At 37.4% G+C, this 24,869-nt stretch overlaps 1 protein-coding gene across 3 annotated transcripts in view; it reads right to left on the minus strand.

Moving 5' to 3' along the window:
- sfswap (splicing factor SWAP) overlaps positions 1-24,567 on the minus strand; it is a 57,197-nt gene extending 32,630 nt beyond the window's left edge. For 2 of the 3 annotated variants that reach the window (XM_004910552.4, XM_004910551.4), the window contains exons 1-8: positions 24,301-24,567; positions 12,833-13,002; positions 12,255-12,392; positions 7,863-7,939; positions 7,188-7,413; positions 6,586-6,710; positions 6,203-6,335; positions 1,243-1,471 (exon numbers count right to left, since the gene is read on the minus strand). In XM_004910552.4, the coding sequence (XP_004910609.2) occupies positions 1,243-1,471; positions 6,203-6,335; positions 6,586-6,710; positions 7,188-7,413; positions 7,863-7,939; positions 12,255-12,392; positions 12,833-13,002; positions 24,301-24,485 (1,283 nt within the window). In that variant the 5' untranslated portion in view covers positions 24,486-24,567. Of the gene's footprint in view, positions 1-1,242; positions 1,472-6,202; positions 6,336-6,585; positions 6,711-7,187; positions 7,414-7,862; positions 7,940-12,254; positions 12,393-12,832; positions 13,003-13,352; positions 13,490-24,300 lie in introns of all 3 variants that reach the window. The other variant, XM_012969267.3, reaches the window with a different exon arrangement.
- Positions 24,568-24,869: the final 302 nt, after the last annotated feature.

Here is a 24,869-nt window from a genome sequence, read left to right on the forward strand (position 1 = left end):
ATAATCATAAAGATTGTGTTCGGCCATCATGTGCTGAAGACGGCGCTGTCAAAGTAGACATTTTTTAAACAAAAGTAATATTATTGAGCTAAAAAACCCTGAAGCCTCCCTTGCCTGTATTGATCTCTCCCTGGTTTTTGCAAGATTTAAAGGGGCAACATTTTTCATAGTTCAAGCACAGCACTAAATACTGAACATACTTTTTGCCTACTTTTCTAATTAGGAAATATCTTGTTTCTTTATTTCTTGCTTTAAACAGGGCAACATTTGAAAATGAAACTAAAGTCACCTACTTCCTGCAAATCAGCAGTCCACTGGGAAGCACTCTGTATAAATAAACCCATCCATCCCCTAGCCTTTTACTCTTCTCACTGGGCTTGTTTTAATTACAAATTTTAACTTGTTTAATAAAAAGAATAACAAAAACAGACATTTCCAAGTTTAAATAGGCTAAAAGGCACAAGCCCTATTTATTGAACCAATGTTCATGTTACAGTCTCTTTAATACCTCATTGTAGCCTGCTGTATCTCGTTTACAGATCTCTCCCTCAGAAGCTGCTTGCACTACTAAAAATGCACACAAGGTGCTTTTCAAACAGGATCGTGTACACTTCGACGAAACATTTACAAAATATATAGACTGCTAACATGCAGAATTCCAAAATGTAGAACTTCTAACTTCTTAGAGCTGTTCTATTCCTTTTACATATTACCAATTGATATTTATTTTTAAAGGAGAAGGAAAGTAATTTTAGCATTTTACTGCCAATAGATTTGCCACATTAGTGCCACCTAGAACACTATATTTTGCAGAAAGCATTACCATATCTGAGTAAAGAGCCCTAGAAGCTTCTGTTTCTCTGTTTGCACAAGATTGCAGCTGCTATCTTAGCATTCTTGTGGGAGGGGGGGGAGCAGGAGAGGGGAGAGAACTGCCCAGACTCAGCCCCAGGAATGAAAGATTTTTCTGAAAAAGGAAGCCAGATACTGGAAGAACATGTTTACAAAAAAGGAGACAAGGAATCTTGTGTTCGATTTGATAGAGGTGCATAACTATAAGTGTTTATGGCTGTATTTACATAGACCTTTCTGATAAAGCTTAGTTAGTTTTTACCTTTCCTTCTCCTTTAAATATGCCATTTTCCAAGTAAAAAAACAAAAGAACAAACAAAGAAAAAAAAATTTAACAAACACTATATACCTTTGGGTATTATGCTACCCATAAAGATTCAACAGTAATACCTTGCTGATGAAGAATCTTCAGCTCCTTTATTATTAGTGCCACAACTGACTTCAGAAGGTGGTGTAGTGGTGTTGGACTGTGGAGTTACTATGGCTCCTGCTGTTGCAGCCGCACCTGCTATAACTGAACTGTAGCAATTATTAACCTCCATTCCTGGGGCTTGTGATGCAAGACAGTATGTTCCATCTGGCAACATGTAGTAATTGTAAAATGTAGATGATACAGTTGCTAGAGAAGAAAAAACATTTTTATATTACAAAAATGTGAAAACTACATCTAATTTTTCACACCAATAGCAAATGTTAGAGAAAAAAAAAAAACCTACAGCCTTCCACGTATGGAAAGTCACTGGGTACCATTCTATTCCCCTTGTCACATAGTCTGTGTACATATTCTATATAATTTGCAGCAAACTGCTCGACTTGGAATTACCCTGAAGCAGTACACACAGTAAGCATTTACTAAACATTACTTTTAAACATATGCATTAAAAGACCTAGTGCAGTAGGAAGACAGATTATATATAACAATAAGGGAAGCAAAAGTGGTCACATTTTCAAAGTAAAATGACTGATGTAATTCTTAGCAAAGCTCTATTTTTTTACGCCAGAATAGAAATATATAATTCCATAACCTTTTCTCACAAAAAGATAACGACTGATTATTGCTGTATCAAACCACTTATCTGTTTAGTATGTTTAGTTAATACAACCGAGATAGAAGTACACAAATAACAAAGGCTTACATCATGGGTTTGAAATTAAGATGCGCATTCTGGACTCTCTATAACATAGTCTTTAAGTCTACATAACAGAAGTCTTTAAGTCTACATTTACATTAAAAAGAACATAATTCAAGAAATCATAAACACCACCAACTTCCATAAGTTCTACAGGTTTCTTATTTTGCCATGCCTACATAAAATGCAAGTGGAAGGGACGGAGAGAGACCTGACAAAAAATTGTTATATTTCAACAACTGAAAGCCAATGAGAACAGGTGAAAATTGCAGGACCTCTAATTAAGCAGGAGAAAATTGTAGGACCTCTCTTTAAGCCACATTTTATTAAAAATACATAATTCCCTTTAGTTTTGCTCTTAGGCTTTCTTTTCTTAGAAAGTATTTAAGTATACCGTATATACTCGAGTATAAGCCGATCCGAATATAAGCCGAGGTACCTAATTTTACCTAAGAAAACTGGAAAAACTTATTGACTCGAGTATAAGCCTAGGGTGGGAAATGCAGCAGCTACCGCTAAGTTTTAATAATCAAAATAAATGCCAATAAAATTACATTAATTGAGGCATCAGTGGGGTATGTCTTTTTCAATATTTATTTCAAAGAAAAACAGTAAACTAGCTCTGTAAGCGGAGAAGAGGGTCAACAAAAACAATAAAAGTACTACCCCACGCTCATTGCACATTGGCAAACTGGCAGCAGACCTGGTCCCGGAGGAGATGTAAGGGGAAATAAGTATTGCTAGTGGGAGCCTAGGCCAGGGCACTGGAGGGTCTGGTTGCGGTTGGCCTAATTTGCACACAAAGGAGACAGGGTGCTAGGCTGGAGGAATCCAAGGAACCCGACTCGAGTATAAGCCGAGGGTGACTTTTTCAGCACATTTTGGGTGCTGAAAAACTAGGCTTATACTCGAGTATATACAGTAAGTATATTTCACTCTACCCAAATCTTTTTCTTACAACTTCAAAATGATTTTTCTATCATGCTTTTTCCTCCCCATTCTTGCATATTTTTTTACTCTTATAGACTTGATCTTACCATTCATACCTATTCACCTTCTTCAATTTCTGCTATGGCTCCTGTACTCCTCTATTCTTCTACACTGCCTTCTCACATTATTTTGGCTCCCATTGCTTTTTCTTCTCCAGACATTATTTATCCACTATCATTATTTCCCCACTATCACTTTATTTATGCTCTCCAATTGCTCTCCCTGTATACACCCTTTACCATTTTACTCAACCCTTTGCTCATCCTCTTGTCTCTAAATTTTGCAATACCCCTTAAGCTCCTTCTTACATCCACTAAACAATTTCCCTTTGTTGAACTGAAGGTATGCAATAGCACTTTAATCACATCTGAATGGTTTGATTAAAAGTTTTACTCTAAGGAGCAGAGGGGTAAATCAAAGAAAAATGTGCCTTTGTCCTAAACATTATGGAAGGCATGTATTCTATCTCCTTAGTGCTCTTGCACTTGTGCCTGGGGTCTTAGCAAAGGCACCCTAAAGACTCCCTATTGCCACTATAATTTATACAGAATCTGCATTCTACAGAAAATAAAAAATATTTTCTATGGTTAGTGTCACATAGTTTTTCCTCTGCCAGCATTTGTATGCCGGTGCATGAAGCTCTCAATAACGATTGTACAGACTTTCATTTTAATTTAATATAAACAGTACAATAACAGGGATGCAGTACTGATGTATGGGTCAGGAAAAATTTCTAAGGGTAATCCCAAGGGTCCGACGTGTTGCAGATCAACGCGCTTCAGTAGGATATAAAGCGGCTCATTTTAGTGTTAGGAAAGAAAAATACGTAAATGCCACCTTATACTCATCCTGTATTGCAGCAAAATCAACCTCTGATATCAATTTATACAGCAAGCAATATCTTCTACGATTTTTGTTATCCATCAACAAGGAAGTGAAACAGCTGATACCAAGGGTATAATTGAATATAAACCAATGCAGCCAAAATAGGGAACTAATGGAATACTCCATTAATAGCATTAGTGGGGAAAAATCCACAAGTTTTCACAGCCAATGATCAGAAAACCCTGCACTACACTGATGAGCCCCAAGAAGGGCGAAACCGGTCTGTAGTTGGGAATCTGATCAGCTATTATCCTGGCTTTTGCATTGAAAACCCTGTGGGTAAGCATTAGTCTATAGGATAAACCCATGTAAATGGGACAAGCCCATGTAAATGGGACTTTTCTAAGAGCCTAAAGGAATTTGTTCCCAGAATCCCTTTTGACTTCTTCACAGCCAACAGTGAAATACCATAAAGCTATAACAGCTATAAACCTGCTACCAAATTTGGTTAAGAATATGAAAAAAAAATCCTGCTATTTTTTTCAAGGGCATAATATAAACTGCCCTTGACTAAATTCCATTACTTAATAGCAGAACACAGCGTCTGCTGCACAGTATAAAACCCCATCTCTATTATGTTTGTAATGAATTGTTTCTGGAAGGGTGTAATTGTAGCTAGCTTGAATGAATATGTTAGGAGTGGCATGCAGGTTATCTAACTAAAGAAAATAAAAGGAATAAAAGGTAAAACATGCTTTTTCAAACATTTTAGTAAACACATTTTGGAAAAGTAAAATAGTATTAGGCGCATGGAATAAAATGTTTGCAAATGTCATGGCCCAAAACACCATCATATCCATTCATATGATAGATACTAACACTTACACCAATACAAAAAAAATTAAATGTCCTAGCAGCAGATCTGTACAGCAGAAAAAATGTATATGACAACAACATATTCTGCAATTATAAAATAACCATGTCCAATTCTTCCAACTCCTATATTTAGTGATATTAGGACTACCATCACTAGAATTTTTGGCAGAAGGTAAGAATGCCATATTTATCAGTAATGCTTTCACTTAAATTAGTATAATGCACTATTCTTCATGCTCCTGCTAAAACACACATTGAACTGATCGAAATCAAAGCATATCTGTTTTTTTTCCCTATATACTTCATGTAACTATAATACTCATCTATATCTATAAGTGAACTCCAGAACATAATCATAGCATGCCATCACCTACAATCTATAGTTAACAGATACTGGCATAATGGTAGCATCAGTTGTTAAAGTAGCACTGTTTCACCCAATTTGTCTCCCGTGATATATCATTGTGTATTATCAACTTCGGTCACCAAGCAAAAAAAAACTGACTAAATGGGGAAAGTTGTTATATGCAAGAGTTTATTCCTCCAGACACTAGACCAGATAACCAAAGAAACTGGAATAAATGTTACTGATTATTTATATACTACAACCAGAATCTTCACATTGAGTCAAAAGTTAAAAAAACAAATGAATGGTAAGGTGCAGAAAGAAGTAAACAAGATTAAAACCTTAACTGAGAATACAGGGCACATTTATGATGGATGCCAAACTTATTACTTAAAGGAGAACTACCCCCTCCCCAGCTATAAAAGCCCCCTTAACTAGCTTGCCTCGACCCCCGTCCCCTCTCCCTTATCGCTGTCTCTAACTTTAAAGACTGCCCCTATCGCACACCCCAACGTAAGGGAGCATCGCAGCGGAGCTGCGTACATGGGCGACATCTTCCCTTCAAGTGAACATTCTTCGGGTCTCTCTGCCGATACAAACCCTGCTTGTGCATGTGCAGTTGGATAGCAGGAAATCAGCATAAACAAACTAGCTGCGGAGAGTGTAGTTCTCCTTTAAGAAAGCCTGCTTGGAAAAAAAAAAACATAAAAACCTCAGCTAACAAGGTATTTTTGCCTAAAACCCTGCATGAGTTCCTTAACTCATGTCGAGTTCCTTTTACGATTGCTCAAGCCTAAAATTTGGGAGGAGAGGAGGTCCAATATTGTCTGTCAATCATTTTTAATGGGTAGTGAACAAAAAATATTTTAAAAAACTTTTCACCATAACAGTCCAAATTCTAAATTAATGTGTGCTTAAACCAGGGAAATTACTGTCTGATCAGAATAAAATAGATTTTATCATTATGCTTTGATGGAACTGCGATTACTCAACTGAAGCCATGGCCCATGTCGGCTACTGCAGACAACTAATCTCCCTGAAGTGCCTTCCCACTAGCAATAAAGTGAATCACCAGTGGGAAGGTATATGCCCGCTTTGTTTTCCTATAGTAGAGATTTACCTGTGGGCCATGGCCCTAAATGTTATTCTCCTTTCTAAGATGATTATTTTGTTGCCAACTTACACTCTGTTGCGCTTTCAGTCTGGGTAGCGAGAGGAGGTCCAATATTGTCAGTCTGTTGCAAAGCCTTTCTCTCATTCTGAGCTTTTCTCACAAGAGCTGCAAGTGGGTGGTCTGGATCAATCACTTTTAATGGCTAGGGAACAAAAAATATTTTTAAAAAACCTTTCACCATAACAGTCCAAATTCTAAACTATTGTGTGTTTACACCAAGGAAATGACTGTATGATCAGAAAAAATAGATGTTATCATTATGCTTTGCAGGAACAGAACTGTGACTACTCAACTAAAGCTTGTATGACTCCTAACTAAGGTCAGGAGTGGAGGACCGAAACACACATACACACACACACACATTAGGAGCTGATAACTTGATTTTATTATACCTTTGTGAGTTCTTCAAGTCTACTGCAGCGTTTGGAAGCAAAAAGACTTGGATGAAGGTAATCACTTCCCTCATCATCATCATCATCATCCTCATCATCGTTTTCTTCTGTGCTTGGCAAGAATTCTGTAGGTAAAAGATTGTTTGTTTATTTTATATATATATATATATATATATATATATATATATACACATATATACACACACACACATTGATGGCCCTTTTAACTACTATATTGCCCAAAAAGAATTAAATCAAAATAATCAAAGCAAATATCAGGAAAACTAATTTTGGATCTTGACTAATAGGTTAAGAATCCCTTTTAGGGGCCCCAAGATCAATTGTATTCAGTGAATTCTGAATGTCCTTCTAAGTCTTTAGATAATGGCAATAGCTTTGCACTCAGTAGAATTGTGTTGCTGATGAGAGGCACTGTCATTAAGCAGCATTTTGTGAGAGTAGTCTGACTTTCAATATTTTTGAATAACTCTGACAGAAAGGCACCATACTATGACACAAGCGGCTCATTTTCTTTTCTATCAAAAAGGAAAACTGTTGAACTATCATGGCCAAACTAGCTACACACGTATGTAAACATTTACTTTTCTTCTCCTCATTTGTTTTTCCAGTTTGCGGAATATATCGCCCCTCCTTCATAGCTTTTTGTATGTGCTTGTAGTAAGGGTTCAGATAGTGGTCAAATCGCAAGAAGTCAAATTGTGAGTTCCGGGCTTGTTTGGCTTTAAGCATGATTTCAAACTGAGCACCTTGTTTGCATACAAAGTTTGCGGTCCTCTCTATAATAGCATGCATTTTTGCTGTTGGTGGCTGCAAAGACAAACAACATAAGATAAGACAAAATTTAAGGTGATTAGTTGTAAAGTACTTTAACTTATTCATTCTAAAATTTCCTTGTATTTCCTCAAAATAATGCTTAAAAGCAGGCAAAAGTGGATCACATTTACCCTAGTTATCTCTAAGGTAAGGTACGGTTGTCCCAACCTGCTTCTAATGATATAAGCTTACAAAAATAACCACTTGCTACTTCATAGGAACATAGGATGAAGAAGTATTCTGAGTTCTTCTAAGATTTAGTTCATTTCAGAAAAATCTTAATGGCTATCAGACTTGTGGTGTCAAAAGGCATATAAAATGCCCAGAACTAGTCAAAGTGTCCTAACCTATAGCAAGATCTAATGGAGGCAGATTTTCTTCTAAACTGGTATTTTGTAAAATAACATTACACTTTATACTGCAGACAACCACTTCATACATACCAGCTCAACATCTGATGGAACATTCAGCCCTTCTGGTGCAATGAATGGTTCCTCATTATCTTCAGGATCACTTAATTCTTAAAAAAAAAATTGTAACTGCTTTATTAGTGCTATAATAAAATTTAAAGTATATGGTCTTACATGAATAATTACTGCAAAATAACTTTTGGAGAATGCACTAGAGGCAGACATTGCTTCATTAGGCCTTCCATACACAGGTTATAGGAAGAGTGTATATGTACCAGGTATGGGTATCTTGGGCTTCTCATCTTTAATTCAATCCCACCCATAACAACAAAACAACAAACATCAAAACTGTTAAACCACAAATGATAAGCCTAAACACAGTTCAATGACTCTCAAATGACTTTGTCCATAGTAACTTAAGAACTATTACTATTATATTTTCAGAAAATTACTAACAGAACATTTTAATTTCTAAATTGAAAGACAGCTGTTTATTTTATCTACATAAGAAATGCTTTTCTATCTAATCTAATAACTGGACTGTGAAATTAGTGTGAGATATTAACGTGTGACATTTGCTGGGCAACTAAAAAAAGAAAAAGAAAACCTTTCCAGATATTCAGCAACTACAGGAGTTAAAAAAAGTTGTTTACTTTACTGCTTAAATGTCAAAATCAAATTGGAATTGTATTTTTGTTAAAATGTACATTTGCAGCATAAGAAGGACTGTAAAATAAGACCAACTCAACAATATGAAAAACTGCTAATTACTCAATATGACAAACATGCTAATATCAGAAAAACACACTCTTGGCTTGTTAAAAAAAAAAAACTATGCACAAATATTTTTAAATTCATCTACTGGATAGCACAGAGGCAAAAACAAGTGCTGGATATTTATAGACTAATATGAAGCCAAGGCAAAACAATAATAAACACCTAATATAAAATATTTTAGTTTAAAAAAAAAAATTAAGACAATCTTACACCTTTAATTACAAACTCAAGTTTCTGAAATCCACAGAAGTGTAATTACTAATAAAATTCTGAAATAGGTAGGAAAAAAAATATAACAACCCCTGTGGGAGCTTCCATAGGGGTTATTTTTACTCTTTTTCTCTCTATTTCAATAAAATATTTTAGTGCCCTGATAACACATGAATTCTTCTCAAAACTTGTTTGAATCTTAAGAGTTCTGATAAACATAATAACATAGGCTTGAATGCAAGGAAAGCCATCAGTCACTCGCAAAAAAATGTTGTACAGGTATAGGACCTGTAATACAGAATGCTCAGGATCTTTCCATAATTTAGCTTTCCATGCCTACCAAGTCTACTAAAAAATAATTTATACATTCATTTAAACCCAATAGGATTGTTTTGCCTCCAATAAGGAGTAATTATATCTTAGTTGGGATGAAGCACAAGGTAGTGTTTTATTACTACAGAGAAAAGAAAATTTTTAAAATTTAGAATTATTTTCTTATAATGGAATCTATGGGAGACTGCCTTTCAGTAATTCGGAACTTTCTGGTTAACGGGTTTCTGGAGAAGGGATCCCACACCTGTATATGACATTAGCTTAAGACAGAACAGAATTTCCACTTGAATTAACCCAGTAAGCCACAAATAACTAACTGTGGTGAACATAAATGCACACTTCAGCTACAGTTCTCTAGTACAAAATGTATCCAAAGGTTGCCATTGCTCGCAGGAAAGATCGTTCCCACCCTCCTTTGACATTCAGGGCTGAATTGTCAGACATAGAGGTAAAAACAATAGAAATTCAACCTCCACCTGCTGATTCAGCCCTAAACTTAGATTTTGCTCAGGCATCTTCAGCGCCCAATCAAAAGCTTTTAACTTGCCCGAGGTTTCGTACAATGGTGCGTGTATGGCCGGCTTTAAAGGGACAGTAAATTGTCCAAAAATAAAATTATCTTGGATACAGTGCTTATTATGGTGCTATTTTTAGACTGAAAATTAACTTAATTAAAAAGAATTCTGCCATGATTTTATGGTTCAGTTTATTACTATATTATTTACATAGCAAATAATTGACCGTTTAAAATGTTAATTCTTGAACCAATAAATGTATTTTTCTAGCTGTAATTTTGGTGTGTAGGCAGCCATCTCTGCATTGTGCCGGATTCATTCGGAGCTTTTCAGGAGCCAGCCTTGAAGTGCTATCCTCATATTTACCTCTAGGTGCGGCATGAGAGCATTTTTAGCCATACATGTATCTTGCTACCTGCTCATTGTTCTATTGATCGGCTGCTTGGGGGGGTAATATCACTCCAACTTGCAGTGCAGCAGTAAAGTGTGACTAAACTTTATTAGAGCACATGACTGATGGCACCTGGGAAGCTAAGAATACATCTAGCCCTATGTCAAATTTCAATAATAAATATAAAATAAAAATCAGTTTGCTCTTTTGAAAAACAGTTTAAATGCAGGATTCTGTTGATGAAGCTCTATAAACTGACACGTTTTGTAAAAAAATGTTTTCCCATGACAGAATACCTTTAACTAAAGAATAAAAAAAATATTTATGCAGAATACAATGGTTTTAATATTCAAGTGATGTAAAGGAGAGGTCAAATGTCATTCACAGCTCTCAACATAAAAAAAGAAAAGCTTTCATACACAAAATAAGAAATACTTTACACAATCTATACATGTCTATACAAACATTTATCTTTCTTGTGTCCTGGCCCTTTGAGGTGAACATAAAAAGGTTCACCATCCAATTCCATTAGGGAAAAATACCAGAACTGGTGACAATACAAAGATAATACCCTCCAACCCATAGTACCTAAATAAGGCAGTTCCAGTGAGGTATTTACTGCTGTTATTGCTAGTTCTGTATAGAGAAATCCAAAGTGATGTGTAATTGTTAATTTGTCATAAGGAACAAATACTATTTAACAGACTGCTTGATGTCTATTGGCCTCAGTGAAGTCTTTTGCACATGAATAGAAAACTGGCTACAGGATCGGGTACAGAGGGTGGTTGTTAATGGTACATTCTCTACTTGAAGTAAGGTTCTCAGTGGTGTCTCTCAGGGTTCTGTACTGGGTCCGCTTTTGTTTAACTTGTTCATAAATGACTTAGGGGAGGGTATTAAAAGCAATGTATCAGTGTTTGCAGATGACACAAAACTCTGCAGACCAGTCAATTCTATCCAGGATGTGGCATCCTTGCAGCAGGATCTTGACCAACTGGCAATCTGGGCGGCTAAGTGGCAGATGAGATTTAATGTGGATAAATGTAAGGTCATGCACCTGGGATGTAAAAATATGCAAGCAACTTATACCCTTAATGGCACTAGGCAAATCCATAATGGAGAAGGACCTTGGAGTCCTTGTAGATAATAAACTTGGCTGTAGCAAACAATGCCAGGCAGCAGCTGCAAGGGCAAGCAAGGTTTTGAGATTTATTAAAAGGGGTATAGATTCACGGGAGGAGGGGGTTATTCTTCCCCTTTCCAGAGTGCTGGTAAGGCTCCATATAGAATAAGCTGCTCAGTTTTGGTCTCCAGTGCTCAAATGGGACATTATTAAATTAGAGAGGGTCAAGAAAAGGGCAACTAAACTGGTAAAGGGTATGGAAAGTCTCAGTTATGAAGAAAGACTTTCCAAGTTGGGTCTGTTAACACTTAAGAAGAGATGCTTAAAAGGTGACATATATAAGGGGATCATATAATAACCTTTCTAATGCTTTATTTACCAGTAGGTCCTTCCAACGGACACGAGGGCACCCACTCTGTTTAGAAGGGAGGCTCTATTTAAATATTCGGAAAGGTTTTTGTTTACTTTGAGAGCTGTGAAGTTGTGGAATTCCCTCCCAGAATCAGTTGTACTGGCCGATACATTATATAGCTTTAAGAAGGGGCTGGATGGCTTCTTAGCAAGTGACTTACTATGTTACAATGTAGTTATCATTAAATGATCAGCATTGTCTATTTTTGTAGATGTGACAAGTAGCTGCTACTAGTAGCTCCGTGTGTCTTCACACTAACTGGAGGAGTCCCAAGCCAGACTTGATTTCTTACTATAGATGCTATTCTGATATCTATTGGGAGCTGCTATCTTGCTACCTTCCCATTGTTTTGCTGATCGGCTGCTGTGGGGGAAGAGAGGGGGGTGATATCACTCCAACTTGCATCGCAGCAGTAAAGTGTGACGGAAGTTTATCAGAGCACAAGTCACATGGCTGTGGCACCCTGGGAAATAAAGAATATGGCTAGCCCCATGCGAAATTTGAAAATTAAATAAGAACTGTGTAAGAACAGTGCAGGGAAGCAGTACATTATATTTAAATTATTTAAAACACTTTAATTTTCTGGTGTAACTGGTCCTTACTGTCCATGGAAGACATATTAAAAGAAAGGAATTCAAAAACATTTCTGGCAAAACAAATATACCTTTGTCATCTTTGTCCTTTTGTGGTTCCTCTTCTTCAGTGGGCTGTGAAGGGTCATAATAATCACTATACTGAAAGCCCACAGTGTTGTAGGTACCATCCTCAGCCAAAGCTTCACTTAACCGCTTATATTCTTCCTCTTGAATAAATATATAAACAGGTATTAAAATCATGAAAATGAAAAAATAATCTGGAAAAAATAAAAATCAATGCTCTAAGCATTTGCTTAAAATTAACAGAAGCGCATAAGTATAGAGTGTAATAGGAAGTTTTCCTTTTTGCAATTAAAGAACAGGAAAAAAATGGGAAATTACTTTTCCTGATAATTTAATGCACTGTGGCACATTGCATTTAGGGTCTTTTTTTGTATTCCACTGCCCTGATATGCTGGGCAAGGTCAGAGATTCTCTACAAATAAACTATCCTGTAGTCCACATTCAGACAGCTGTTTTCCATTCCATTGGGTACTGTTAAACAGATAATATCAGAAAGAGTGAGTATAAAATAAGAACAAAAATGATTAACTGTTCAGCTTATAGCAGGGGGCAATCTTGTTCTATTTTGTAACTGGTGCTGTACCTTGCCTTGCTTCCTCTTCAAGCAAGTCCGTATGCAACGCTAAATACCTCTCTTCATCACAAAGTGCCTCTATACGAGCCTCTTCTTCAGATAGATTATAGTTTCTGTTCCAGGAATTGTGTTCTGCATCATATTCGGAGAGGTCATGTAAGTGACCCCGTCCATCATACCTGCAACATGAAGTAAAATGGTCAGTGAAAGGTATTTTAATTTAGATCAGCAACTTACCTGCCTGCTTTTAACTTGTGGTAGAATAGGAAAACTTTTTGGGAAGTAAAGGGTTTTATTTATGTCAGTTCTTGGAAAGTTCCAAATTACCAGTAGACTGGGAATGTAATAGTTAACAGTACTGGTCCTTAATAGGTTTCACTTCTGTATTTGATTAGCTGGCAATTCTAATGCCAGACATAGTGCTTAATTAAGTGCTTACCGTTATGCGATTCAACCAATCAGTATTTAAATGTTTCAGGGGTTTGGAAACTCAAAGTTTACATTCACACGAACCCGAACACATAAATACCTATCCGCAAGACCCAAACGCTCGAAATTTTCTGGCTTCTTTCTGCTGGTCCGCATCTCTCATCAGAGATCTTCACCACAGAAACGTAGATCTCCTGGTGGTAAAATCATGGCTAGGCTCGACCCATAGCCAAATGGCTGGAGAAATAAGTTCTGGTTATGTAGTAGAGAGACACACACATACAAGGCAACAGGAACATACATGTGGCAGTGTAAGGAGGCTTTATAAAAGGAAAAGCAAGGAATTAGCTAATTTCGCAGGACAACTTTTTTTAACTGTTATTTTGGCCTGAATCAGTTTTCAAACGGAGGAACAAAAAAAGTAACCTGAGGAACAAAAAAGTATGTTGACAGCCCTAAAGCAATGCATCCATAACAATACACATGCTATCAATTACTGACTTACAACTATCTCCCTATCATAATTATATACATATATGCTAGGGACGTACCAAATCCACTTTTTGGGATTTGGGGGTCCCAGCAAAAGGCTGAATACCAAACCAAATACTAATTTGCATATGCAAGTTACGCTAGCAAAGGGAAAAATGAACCACATGTGCAGCACAGTGAAAAAATGTTCAAATTCTGTGTTTATGCGATGAAAAGTCCCATGATTTTAAGGATTTGGCCAGGATCCTGGATTTGGCCGAATCGTGCTAAAAAAAAAAAAAAAAAAAAAAAAAAAAAAAGGGAAGAATCTTGGCCAAATCCTGAACCAAATTCTGGATTTGGTGCATCCCTAATATATGCATTCTGTATGGTTTTCATAGCAGTGTCTTTCATCCCAACTTAGTGGGTTTTACAGCTCATGTGTGCCTGGAACATGGGGGGGGGGGGGGGGGGGGGGGGCGGAGAAGATATTCCTTTCTATCACTCTATTTTAGGGACAAATGGGTAAAAGAACAGTAACACCAAGAACTGAAAATGTTTTAAAGTAATTATAATGTAATGTACAGTTGCCCTGCACTGGTTAAAGTTGTGTCTTTACTTCAGAAAGATTACTATAGTTTATTTAAATAAGCTGCTGTGAAGGCCATGGGGGCAGTCATTCAAGCTAAAAAAAAAAAAGGAGAAAAGGAACAGGTTACATAGCAGATAAAGGATAAGTTATCCATTATCTGCTATGTTACCTGTGCCTTTTATACTTTTTTCAATTTGAATGGCTGCCCCCATGGCTACACAGCAATTTTGTTTATATAAACTATAGTAGGGTTTCTGAAGCAAACAAAGAACATTTACCAGTGCAGGGCAATAGTACAAAATTTTTTAATTACTTTGATACACTTTCATTTTTTGATGTTACTGTTCCTTTACATTTGACTAAAGTTGCACTATGTTAAAACAACCGCATTAACCATTTAAGCCTGATATTTTATTTGATGCGATTCAGATTCATCCATATGGAAATTCAAGTTAGTCTAAAAAATCAAATTACCTTCGAATGTGAAAACAAGATGCGCATGAAGCCTGCATTTTTACAAACCCGCCCCCCCCCAAAAGTCAGATGACGAGAAACAATATAGCTGAACATAAGATAAAGTGTCCGAATACGTTCAAAAGAGAACACTGTCATTTATTACAAATTGCTACTCTGATTCATTTTGAATCAAAGTTCCAGAAACCAGCAAACAGGTGAAAGATAGCAGTAATCAGAAATATAAAGTGCTGACTCTGCAGTAAAGAGTAATCCTTTACCTATACCGAGACATTTCTGCCCAAACTGACTGTGTACTGTCAAATATACAATGTTCCGATCCCAAATAGCACAAGAAATTGTGGACACATGTAGCATGACCAGGAGTCAATGCCTCCTCGAGTCACATGATGTTATCGGTTCCAGGTGTTCAAAACAATGGGATAACAACGGATCTAAAACAAGTTTGGCACAAGCTGGCAGAGAGTATAAGCCTGTGCATTACCAGATGTACAAAGAGAGGTTTTTCAATGTGTGACCAAATATACATAGAACCCACCAGTAATTATGTGGGGTCTGGATGCGAATGCCCCTTATTTACAGCTTGAGGAGGGAATGCATTATTAGTATGTAGCCAACCAAAAATAAATTCTTTTTACATTTCCCAAATACCACATATTGATAAGAATAAAAACAACAAAAAAAAACCCCACAGAAAATCAACCACGCAATTTCAAACATGTAAATCCACCATAAGCTAACATACCTCAAAGGCTTTTGATCAGTATAAAAGTATAATAATTCACTATATCCATTAATGCAAACAAAAGTCAATGTAATTAATTAAAATTATGGTATTCTGATGAAAACAGTAAAAAGCTGGCAAAGATTTTCAATAATTCATCACAAACAAATGCAATTTAATACACTGGGACCACATTTGCTAAAACTCAGTGGGTGAAAATTATGGACCTAAAATGTAATTGCACAGCAAGAACATGTTAGCATTCAAAATGATATTTGGAAAATTGCAAAATGCAAAATTGTGTTCACCCACAGGTCACTCTGGTAAATGTTGTCACCCAATGCGCCTGTAAATCACTTGCAAGTTCTGACCAGATTCCCTATAAATGTCTGACAGATGAGGCCTCAGGATTTAACTATTGAAATTCCAACATGTCCAACTTGATTAATTTATCTTTAAGTAATGAATCTGTGTATATGTTAAGGGTACCGATACTAGGTGCTGCCAGGATTTTTAAAGCTAGTGGCACAAATTATAATCACTGTGAAATCTTTAAAAAAAAAAAAAACAGCAATGCTCAATTTTTATAGTTTGGTTTTCTACCATAGCTCTTATAACTGAAACAACCAGTTTTAAATACTGCAGCCTAAATACAAATCTACACATGGTAAACCACACTGCGCTCTCTCTCTCTCTCTGTGTAGCTAGTATCCCCTCACTGGCTAAATCTAGGTTGGTTACACCTAAAAACGTTGAGGCCATGCCTTCTGCAAATCGCTTGTAAGGGAATTGCTCCACTACTGGAAGACTAGGGAAGGTAATCAAGGCTAAGAACAACTGAAGTTTAAGGTGACTATAGATGTTGCCATCCGCTCGTTTGGAGAGGCCACTAAATAGGTGCATAGGTGCCGTCAGACTAAGCCAATGTGGTCCCCGATCTGATGAGAAAACCTACCCAATAGAGATCTGGATCTTTTAGGTATGCTGGTTTGGGGGGACCCATACACAGGCAGATGAGCTGCTGAGTTTAAAGGATCCAAATCATCAGCTGAAATTTGCCTGTGTATGGCCACCTTTAGCCAAGACTACAACAGCAAGATAAACCATAAACTTCGAAAGACAATAACAAAAATAGTCTAAATGGAAATAGCTTTTCTGCTTTGAATGCTGCCATTACACTAAATACAAAATTATGGTACAGTGGTTCTTTTAAGGCTGAGGTGAGAATGACTGCAGTAAAAGTAAATGCTGCTCAAATACAGTTGCCAGTTTGCAGGCACACTACACTCTGGTCATTACAGAGCAACTGACCTAACAATATTCAACAATGGTTACAAGTCAACAAGAGATCCTGTACAGCCTAAACTACAGATAAGCTACTGCATGAAACCTTGCCTGGATGTCAGCTGCGAGATTCCACTGACTTACACATACCTAAACCACCCTTACAGTAACAAACTGAGATGTATGAAATGTGAAGAACACCAAATCATTATAATGATTAAAATGTTATTTTAAGAAAAAAGAGCTGGGGCAGTGCACCTCTCATGCCAGCTGGTTAGTACTTATGAAAGTTCCACCAAGTGTTTTTTTTTTTAAGCAACAGTCTTAGTAATCAAGAGAAGTCTATTCATATATAATAGTTTTATTTAATGTCCTTCTAAGCAAGCTGCAAGTATTGCAAAATAGCTTATCATACATTTGTACTGCCCAGCTATATCCACACAACGCAAAGGATACTGTCATATCACTTGATGAGGAAAACTAAACGTGGGAACACTCCATGGACACTCGAAAAACAGAACATTACGACTAAGAGTTTGACTATTGCTACTTTCATGAAAAGCAAGACTAGCTACAGAATGCTTTCCACCAACAGCAATGGGAAAGTGCAGGAGTTGTCCTGCATGTGTAATAATCCCCAGTTTAGGAAGCCGCAGCCTTTTATAGCTATTAATTGCAGAACTGTAGGGTGGTGAAAAGCATTCCTCTCATATACAAAATGTAAATAATTAGTTTTTGCACAACATAAGCATTTTTCTTCAACCGATATGTCATTTCCAACTTCACATTAAAAAACAAAAACAAAAAAAAACACACACACGCACCATTAACTACTCTCTAGATTAGAGTGTTTCTACCCTCTGATAACTCTAAGGGGCAAATTTACCAAAGCACAAATTCGAATGGCAAAAATTTGGATTGGAAACGAAAATTTTGCGACTTTTTAGTCGCCGTTGCAACTTTATTGTATTGAACGATCGTAAACGGCGGAAAAACCTTTCCGACTTTGCATGATTTTGGAAGCCTCACAGAGGAATAAATGGCAGCTCCAACCTGGCCCAAGGAAAGTAACGATACCGAAGCTTGAATGAATCCGAAACTTTCGTACTCAGCGCGACAATACGAATTTGTCGCAAAATTGTCACAAAGTACGAAAAAGTCGCGACGGCGACGAAAAATTCACGCAAGATATGAAAAAGTTGCGACGGCGACAAAATTGTCGCAAAAAACCCGCACATTACGAAAAAAACGCATTCGGACGCATTTGAATCGTTCGTGCCTTAGTAAATCTCCCCCTAATACTAGGAGCACACACAGGGCAGTTTCTCCACCTGATACAATATGACCCATATGTCATTACACTAATATTTTATCTAATATAATATATATAAATTTTACATTTGCTACAAACTACAGAACATGCTATATACAAAACAATTTACAAACTTCACAAAAAATCTCCAAAACAAATCCATTGTTTATTTGCTATATATTTTTTTTCCAACAAGGGCACCAAAGCTGTTAAAAAGAGAACAATTAAATAAATCAATGGCTAAAGGGATTATTTATATAATTTACGGTTTGATAGCAGACGGGTCATCTGATGGGAAAAAAATAAACCAGTAGTGCATAGATAAAATATTGATGACTTTATTGTTCCCATAGCATTGTTAGAATTTAAAAACAAAGCCACTTTACTTTAAAACATATGAGGACTGATAAACAAATGTTAATTTCCTTCGCCTCCTTTACACATTTAAAATAAAAAAACAAACTCATAAATAAATGGCTCTCCAAAGATGTCAGAGAAGGACAGTCCATTGATGAAAATTTCCTCCTGTGCATTATTATAAAACAAAACTAAAAAAACAGGGAACACAGTGTTTTACAAATGAGTAAACCTTCAACCATGTACTCTTAAAATTAATGAGGTCAAGCTGAAGTTCATGTTTTGGAACAAACTCCTGAAAATGTATATGTACAGTAACAGCAGGCATTCATATGCAGGGATACATTGTCTCTAACATTTCCTCCTTAATGAGGTTGCAATGTTAAACCTACACTGCTTAAGATAATTTAATAAGCTACTCTACATTGATCTGATTTGGGGCAACCCTAGCTCAGTAGGTTAGGTACGCATCTAAACTATAATCCATAGCAAAAAGATAGGGCATCTTCATTTTCAGTATAAATATATCCAGTGAGTGTGTACATGGCTTAGAGGAGATGTAAGTAAAATGTATGGATCATATTGCATATCTAACTATTTACAAAAAATATTTAAACTATCTATTTTTAATTCTTTAGAAATGGTCTAGTTTGGTCTGTATAAAAATAAGTACCGGTAGGTATATTTTGTAAGTGATAATTCAGAGACTGATGAGAAAAACGTTAAACAATTTCTGAAGAATTTTGGAAAAGATTTGCAACCAAAAAATACAGATGAGAGATGGTTATCCAGCAACTGAATTAACTTTTGAAGGAAGCACCAACCCATAAATTAGAAACCCACCATCTTTAGCTGGAAGACTTTCACAATAATATCTTCTAAGAATACAATATCAAAGTTATATTATAAGAAGTGACTGACAAGGAAATAACAAACATCTAATAAATATTCTGTAAGGTTCAGCAATATATAAGTGGCATCCTACATGGTGGATTTAAGCCAAAAAGTTGTATGGTCCTCTGTACAATTCTTCTTTGACTTCCGATCATTATACACACATTATACTTTTCTGCAGCAATTCACATAAAAACATATACAGTATAGTGAGTAAACACATAGGGGGCCCATTCATTACAGTCCGAATAAGTACGAATGGAAAAAAAATCGTACTTTTTCTAACTTTTGGAACTGCACTTCTGCAGACCCTTGATATTACAAGTTATATACAAGTATAGTTACATTTAGGGCTCTGGCACACGGGGAGATTAGTCGCCCGCAACAAATCTCCCTGTTCGCGGGTGACTAATCTCCGAGTTGCCATCAGTTGCCATCCCACCGGCGAAAATGTAAGTCGCCGGTGGGATGGCACACGCGGTGGCGCGATTTCGGCAAATCGCCTGCGCAGCGTGTGCCATCCCACCAGCGACTTACATTTTCGCGGGCGATTAATCTCCCCGTGTGCCAGAGCCCTTAAGTATATAACTTATCAGTATAAAGTCCATTTAAATCATTAGCTTTTTTTACAGCTTCAATAGAATGTACTATCAATAAGACCAATTATCATACGAGATTAAAGAGATAGTGGTGTACATACTTGTCACTGTTACAGTATGTTTCTGATAACCATGCATCAAGAACTTTAGGCATCAGTTACAGTTAATTGCATTCTACAAGAAAAAAAGCAAATTGCATTTGATGCAACTGCCACAGGCATTATCCAAATTAAGGGGATCCTTGGATAGACTGATAGGATCTAATTCCTATGAAAACCACTCTCCAATGTATAATGGGATTTGGTTGACTACATGGAAAATGATTTGCATGACTGGCCTGAAATAGCTTTGCTACATGCAGCAATTCCTTTTACATTCCTTCTGACAGTTGTGCACAGTTTCATCAACAGCTCTTACAACCCATATACCAACATTCTAGTAGGCAATAATGTGATTCTGCACGGGGGGGGAGAAGGAAATGTAAAAACTAAGTAAGCTTTATCAGAAAGGTCTATGTAAATAAAGCCTTAAGCACTTACAGTAGTGCTGCACTGAGTACCCTATCAATATAAACACAAGATTTCTTGTCTCTTTTTGTAAAAATGATGTTCCAGTGTCTGACTTCCTCTCCCAGAAACATCCTTAATTCTTGTGGCCAGAGTCTGCACAGTTCTCTCCTCTATCCTGCTCCCCCCACCCCATCCACCTCCCTTAGGAATGTGTGATCTGAGCTATAATGGCTAGACTGCAGGCAAGAAAGTTACTTAAAGGGGACCTGTCACCCTAAGAAATAATTCCAAATCCCTCTGAATCAGGTTAGTAGAACAAAATAAACTTTACTTACACTATTTCATATTATTGAATATATTTTCCCTTCAGTCTTGGAATTAGTAGTTACAGCCAGCAGGCCGGCACCATTTTGTGTGCACTGTTATTAAGGCAAGCTTTGTATCCCCCAAAATCTTATGCATTTGCCATCTGGGTGATGTATAGGAAGTGCTGAATAGAAAGTTAAAGTAATTGTTATTAAAGGACAAGGAAAGGTTAATATAAATTAAAAGTAAGTCTAAAGGCATTCTTTTTAAGTACTTACTGCATATCTAAATTCCCAGATCCCTGCTTGCTTCTCTGAGATATAGTGCTGGCAGCCTACAGCAGTGTGAAGAATACAGTGACATCACTGAAATCTCTCTCCTCTTCCTGTAGGCTGCCTACAGCCCTCAGTAGCAAAGCACATTTGTGTAACTTGATCCTGTCTCCTGTTCTGAGCTACACATGCCCACCAGCCAATCAGGAGCGGATCTGCCGGGGGGGGGGAAGGGGGGGAATGTAACACATGTACAGTATGAAGCAAGGAGGGAAAGGAAGGGAGAATACCTTTTTAAAGATGGCTGCCTGTTCAAGAAAACAGATAGAAAATGTGACGTAAGTGTGACTGAGTAAATATTTGATTAGGTGAGCCAAAAGTGTAGCGTTTTTACTAAACAATAGGAGGACTATTGGGCAGTATGCTTTTTAAATTTTGACTTGCATTCTCCAAGGAGACATATTGGATAAATGGGAAAAACCCTAATATTGTACGCAATTATGAATAATATATGGTGCTGGTTACACTTTGTGCTAAAAATAAATCCTATCTATAAAAATGGCCCCTTTATTGGAGCTCCCTATAGAACCTATTACTTCTCTGACCATGTTTGAAATGAAGGGTGGGCGTGTCCCAACGGTCCCTGCCAGAAGCACAGCAGGAGCGGGAGAGCCAATAACAGCCCTGCACTCACACAAGCACAGAAAGACTTCAGTTCCCTATCAGTTCAGCCTAGCTGTTGATTGGTTCCTATCCTACAGTGCAGTGTAGAGAGCTGCCGGCCCCCCTGCACATCCAGAGAATTCAGCCAACAGGAAGTGGGACAGATGGGTGGGAATAGTGAGGTTTTAGTGGAGTTTCTCAATAAAACAGTCTGAAATACAACTTTTTTTAAGCACAATCCTTATATATTTAGAGGAGTATAATTCACTGGCACCTTCTTAATTTTTATAGGATATGTCTCCTTTAAAAATCTGAGCAGCTCAGATTTTTAAATACATTTATAACAGGTATAGATGATTTAATTAAAAGAAGATTTTGGGTTTCATGTTTAATCTTCAAAGGACTTTTATTATACAACTTTTTATGTGTGGGTGACATGTCCCCTTTAAATGGCAGCTGCTATATTAAGCAAATGGAGAAAGTTCTAAAGCTGTTTACTCAGGTATGGTAATAAAACGCAGTAAAATGCAGTAAAATGCCTTTCCTTCTCCTTTAAAGGAACAGTAATACCAAAAAAATGAAAGAGCTTTAAAGCAGCGTTTTTCAACCGCTGTTCCGCGGCACACTTGCCTGGTGTGCCGTAGGCAGGGCCGCAACTTTTACTTTCAAAGGGGCCCCTTTAATAAAATCCGGGCCCTGTCATTGGTTGCGCCTCGTGTGTACGGGTGACGTCAGTACGGACGGGGCGCAACGTTATAAAAGGGCCTGTGTGCGGTCGCGTGTAGGCAGAAGTGCAGAGGCGGCGCGCGTGAGGGGAAGATGCTGCTGAAGCCGCCGAAGAGCAGAAGTAAAATGCTGCTGGGCACCAATGTATTAGGGGGGGCCACGGGGCACACTGACTTATGGGGGCACTGCTGCTGGGCACCAATGTACTAGGGGGGCTGGCTCTTGGCACCAATGTACTGGGGGGCACTGCTGCTGGGCACCAATGTACTAGGGGGGCACTGCTGCTGGGCACCAATGTACTAGGGGGGCACTGCTCTTGGCACCAATGTACTAGGGGGGCACTGCTGCTGGGCACAGAGTTAAATTTTTTAACATTTTCTAATGGTGGTGTGCCTCGTGATTTTTTTCATGAAACAAGTGTGCCTTTGCCCAAAAAAGGTTGAAAAACACTGCTTTAAAGTAATAAAAATATAATGCACTGTTGCCCTGCACTGGTAAAACTGGTGTGTTTGCTACAGTAACACTACTATAGTTTATATAATAAGCTGCTGTGTAGCCACGGGGGCAGCCATTCAAGCTGGAAAAAAGGCACAGGTTACATTGCAGATAACAGATAAGTTCTGTAGAGTACAATAGTGTTTTATCTGTTATCTGCTATGTGCCTGTGCCTTTTCTCCTTTGAATGGCTGCCTCCATGGCTACATAGCAGCTTATTTATATAAATTATAGTAGACTTTCTGAAGTAAACACACAACTTTTACCAGTGCAGGGCAGTAGCACATTATATTTTAGTTACTTTTATACACTTTCATTTTTTGGTGTTACTGTTCCTTTAATGATAGCATCCTAAGTCATGCAAAAACCAACAAATACATGACATTGCTTTAACTTTTAAAGGCACTCAAGAAAAAAAAAAAAACTACTAGAATAGAGTAGGAGGGATGTCAAGTAAAAATGTTTCCAGGTTACAAAAGATACATCAATTTCATTTCTTAAAAACATACTACTTTTAATGTAAATATAAACATGCAACATTCAGTTGCGCTTACTGACACAAACTCACTTAGTGACAGGTAGGAAGTAGCTCAACAATCCCAAATTCACTGAAAAGGGTTAACCAGTTAAAAAGGCAAAACTGTGGGTGTAACAGGTAAAACAAAAAAGAAGCAAATTTATCAATTACAGGGGACAGATAACAGTTTCCAACTGTGGCTACCGAACTCCAATTAAGTGTCTTTTTTTCTAATAGAAGGGTATGACTAGCCCTAAAACAATTTAACTTATATAAAGCTCTACGTACACATGTTGCACTAGTGTATGAATAGAAATAAACACACATATACACTTTCAGGTAGCATTTGTTTACCAGAAACATGAATTCAGGTTTGTTTCATTAAAACAGAATACCTGGTGTTGGAGGCCATTGGCGTTAACTCCTTTGCTATTAGAGGGGCCTGTAACAAACATTTTCTTTCAGTCAAGTACTACATATAGACTGACTTTAATAATCTTGCCTGAAGGCAAATAAGAAACCTACAGTCAAGTAATTTGAGGTGTACATATATTTATACGTACCACAACCATTAAAAAAAGTTGGGCAAATAAATGTTTTAATACAATCGTACATATCCATGCTAAAAATATGTCATGCCTAACTATAACACGAGATTCTAATACACATTTTGGGAGCACAGACTGCTTGACACATGAATGGGTAGGTCTGTATGTACGCACATGTAATTGCCAGTGCTGCCTATTAATAGGACAGGCCCCTCTGCCAGCAAATGGTTTCACGCCGGCCACTGTAATATAACAAAGATTAGGTCATGTGGATTTGTGCTTATTTTCATGAGAGTCCAACCGACCTATCAATCATGATCTGGGAATCTCCCATCCACGGTATAAGGTGTCTCCCCTGCTCATGGTACAAGGCTTTCTCATCATCCCGGAAGAGTTTGCAGGCGTAACCGAAAACCAAAAGCTCTGCCACTGCCGCCGATTTCCCGCTGCTGGTGCTCCGGCTTTTCTTTCCCTTAGCTCCGCTATACATCGTGAACTTATCACGGTAAACGCAGGCAAGGCCTTCGTCTCTTCACATAACCTCAGACAAAATGGCTTCGCAACCACTTCCGCTTGTTTTCCCTTTACAGATTCGACAAGCTGGCTGTGTTTTTTCATCCGCCGTTCAAAAAAATATTACCCTATTCTATTTTAAATATAACATGTGTGTATGTTATTTTTATTACTAGTACATATGTTTTAGTGCGATATTTTTTTTTTCTACCTGTTGTATTGAAAGTGCGGAGAGTGCTAATAACGACAAAGTAAGCGCATACATTAGCCAATCACAAGGTGGTTGCTGCCATCCAAGTGTCACAGGAAGGAATTCTATGGTTTATGCCATGTTTATGTTAACCTTTTGCTGTGCTGACAG

Source organism: Xenopus tropicalis, chromosome 1, assembly GCF_000004195.4.
Source record: "Xenopus tropicalis strain Nigerian chromosome 1, UCB_Xtro_10.0, whole genome shotgun sequence".
Taxonomy (NCBI): Eukaryota; Metazoa; Chordata; class Amphibia; order Anura; family Pipidae; genus Xenopus; species Xenopus tropicalis.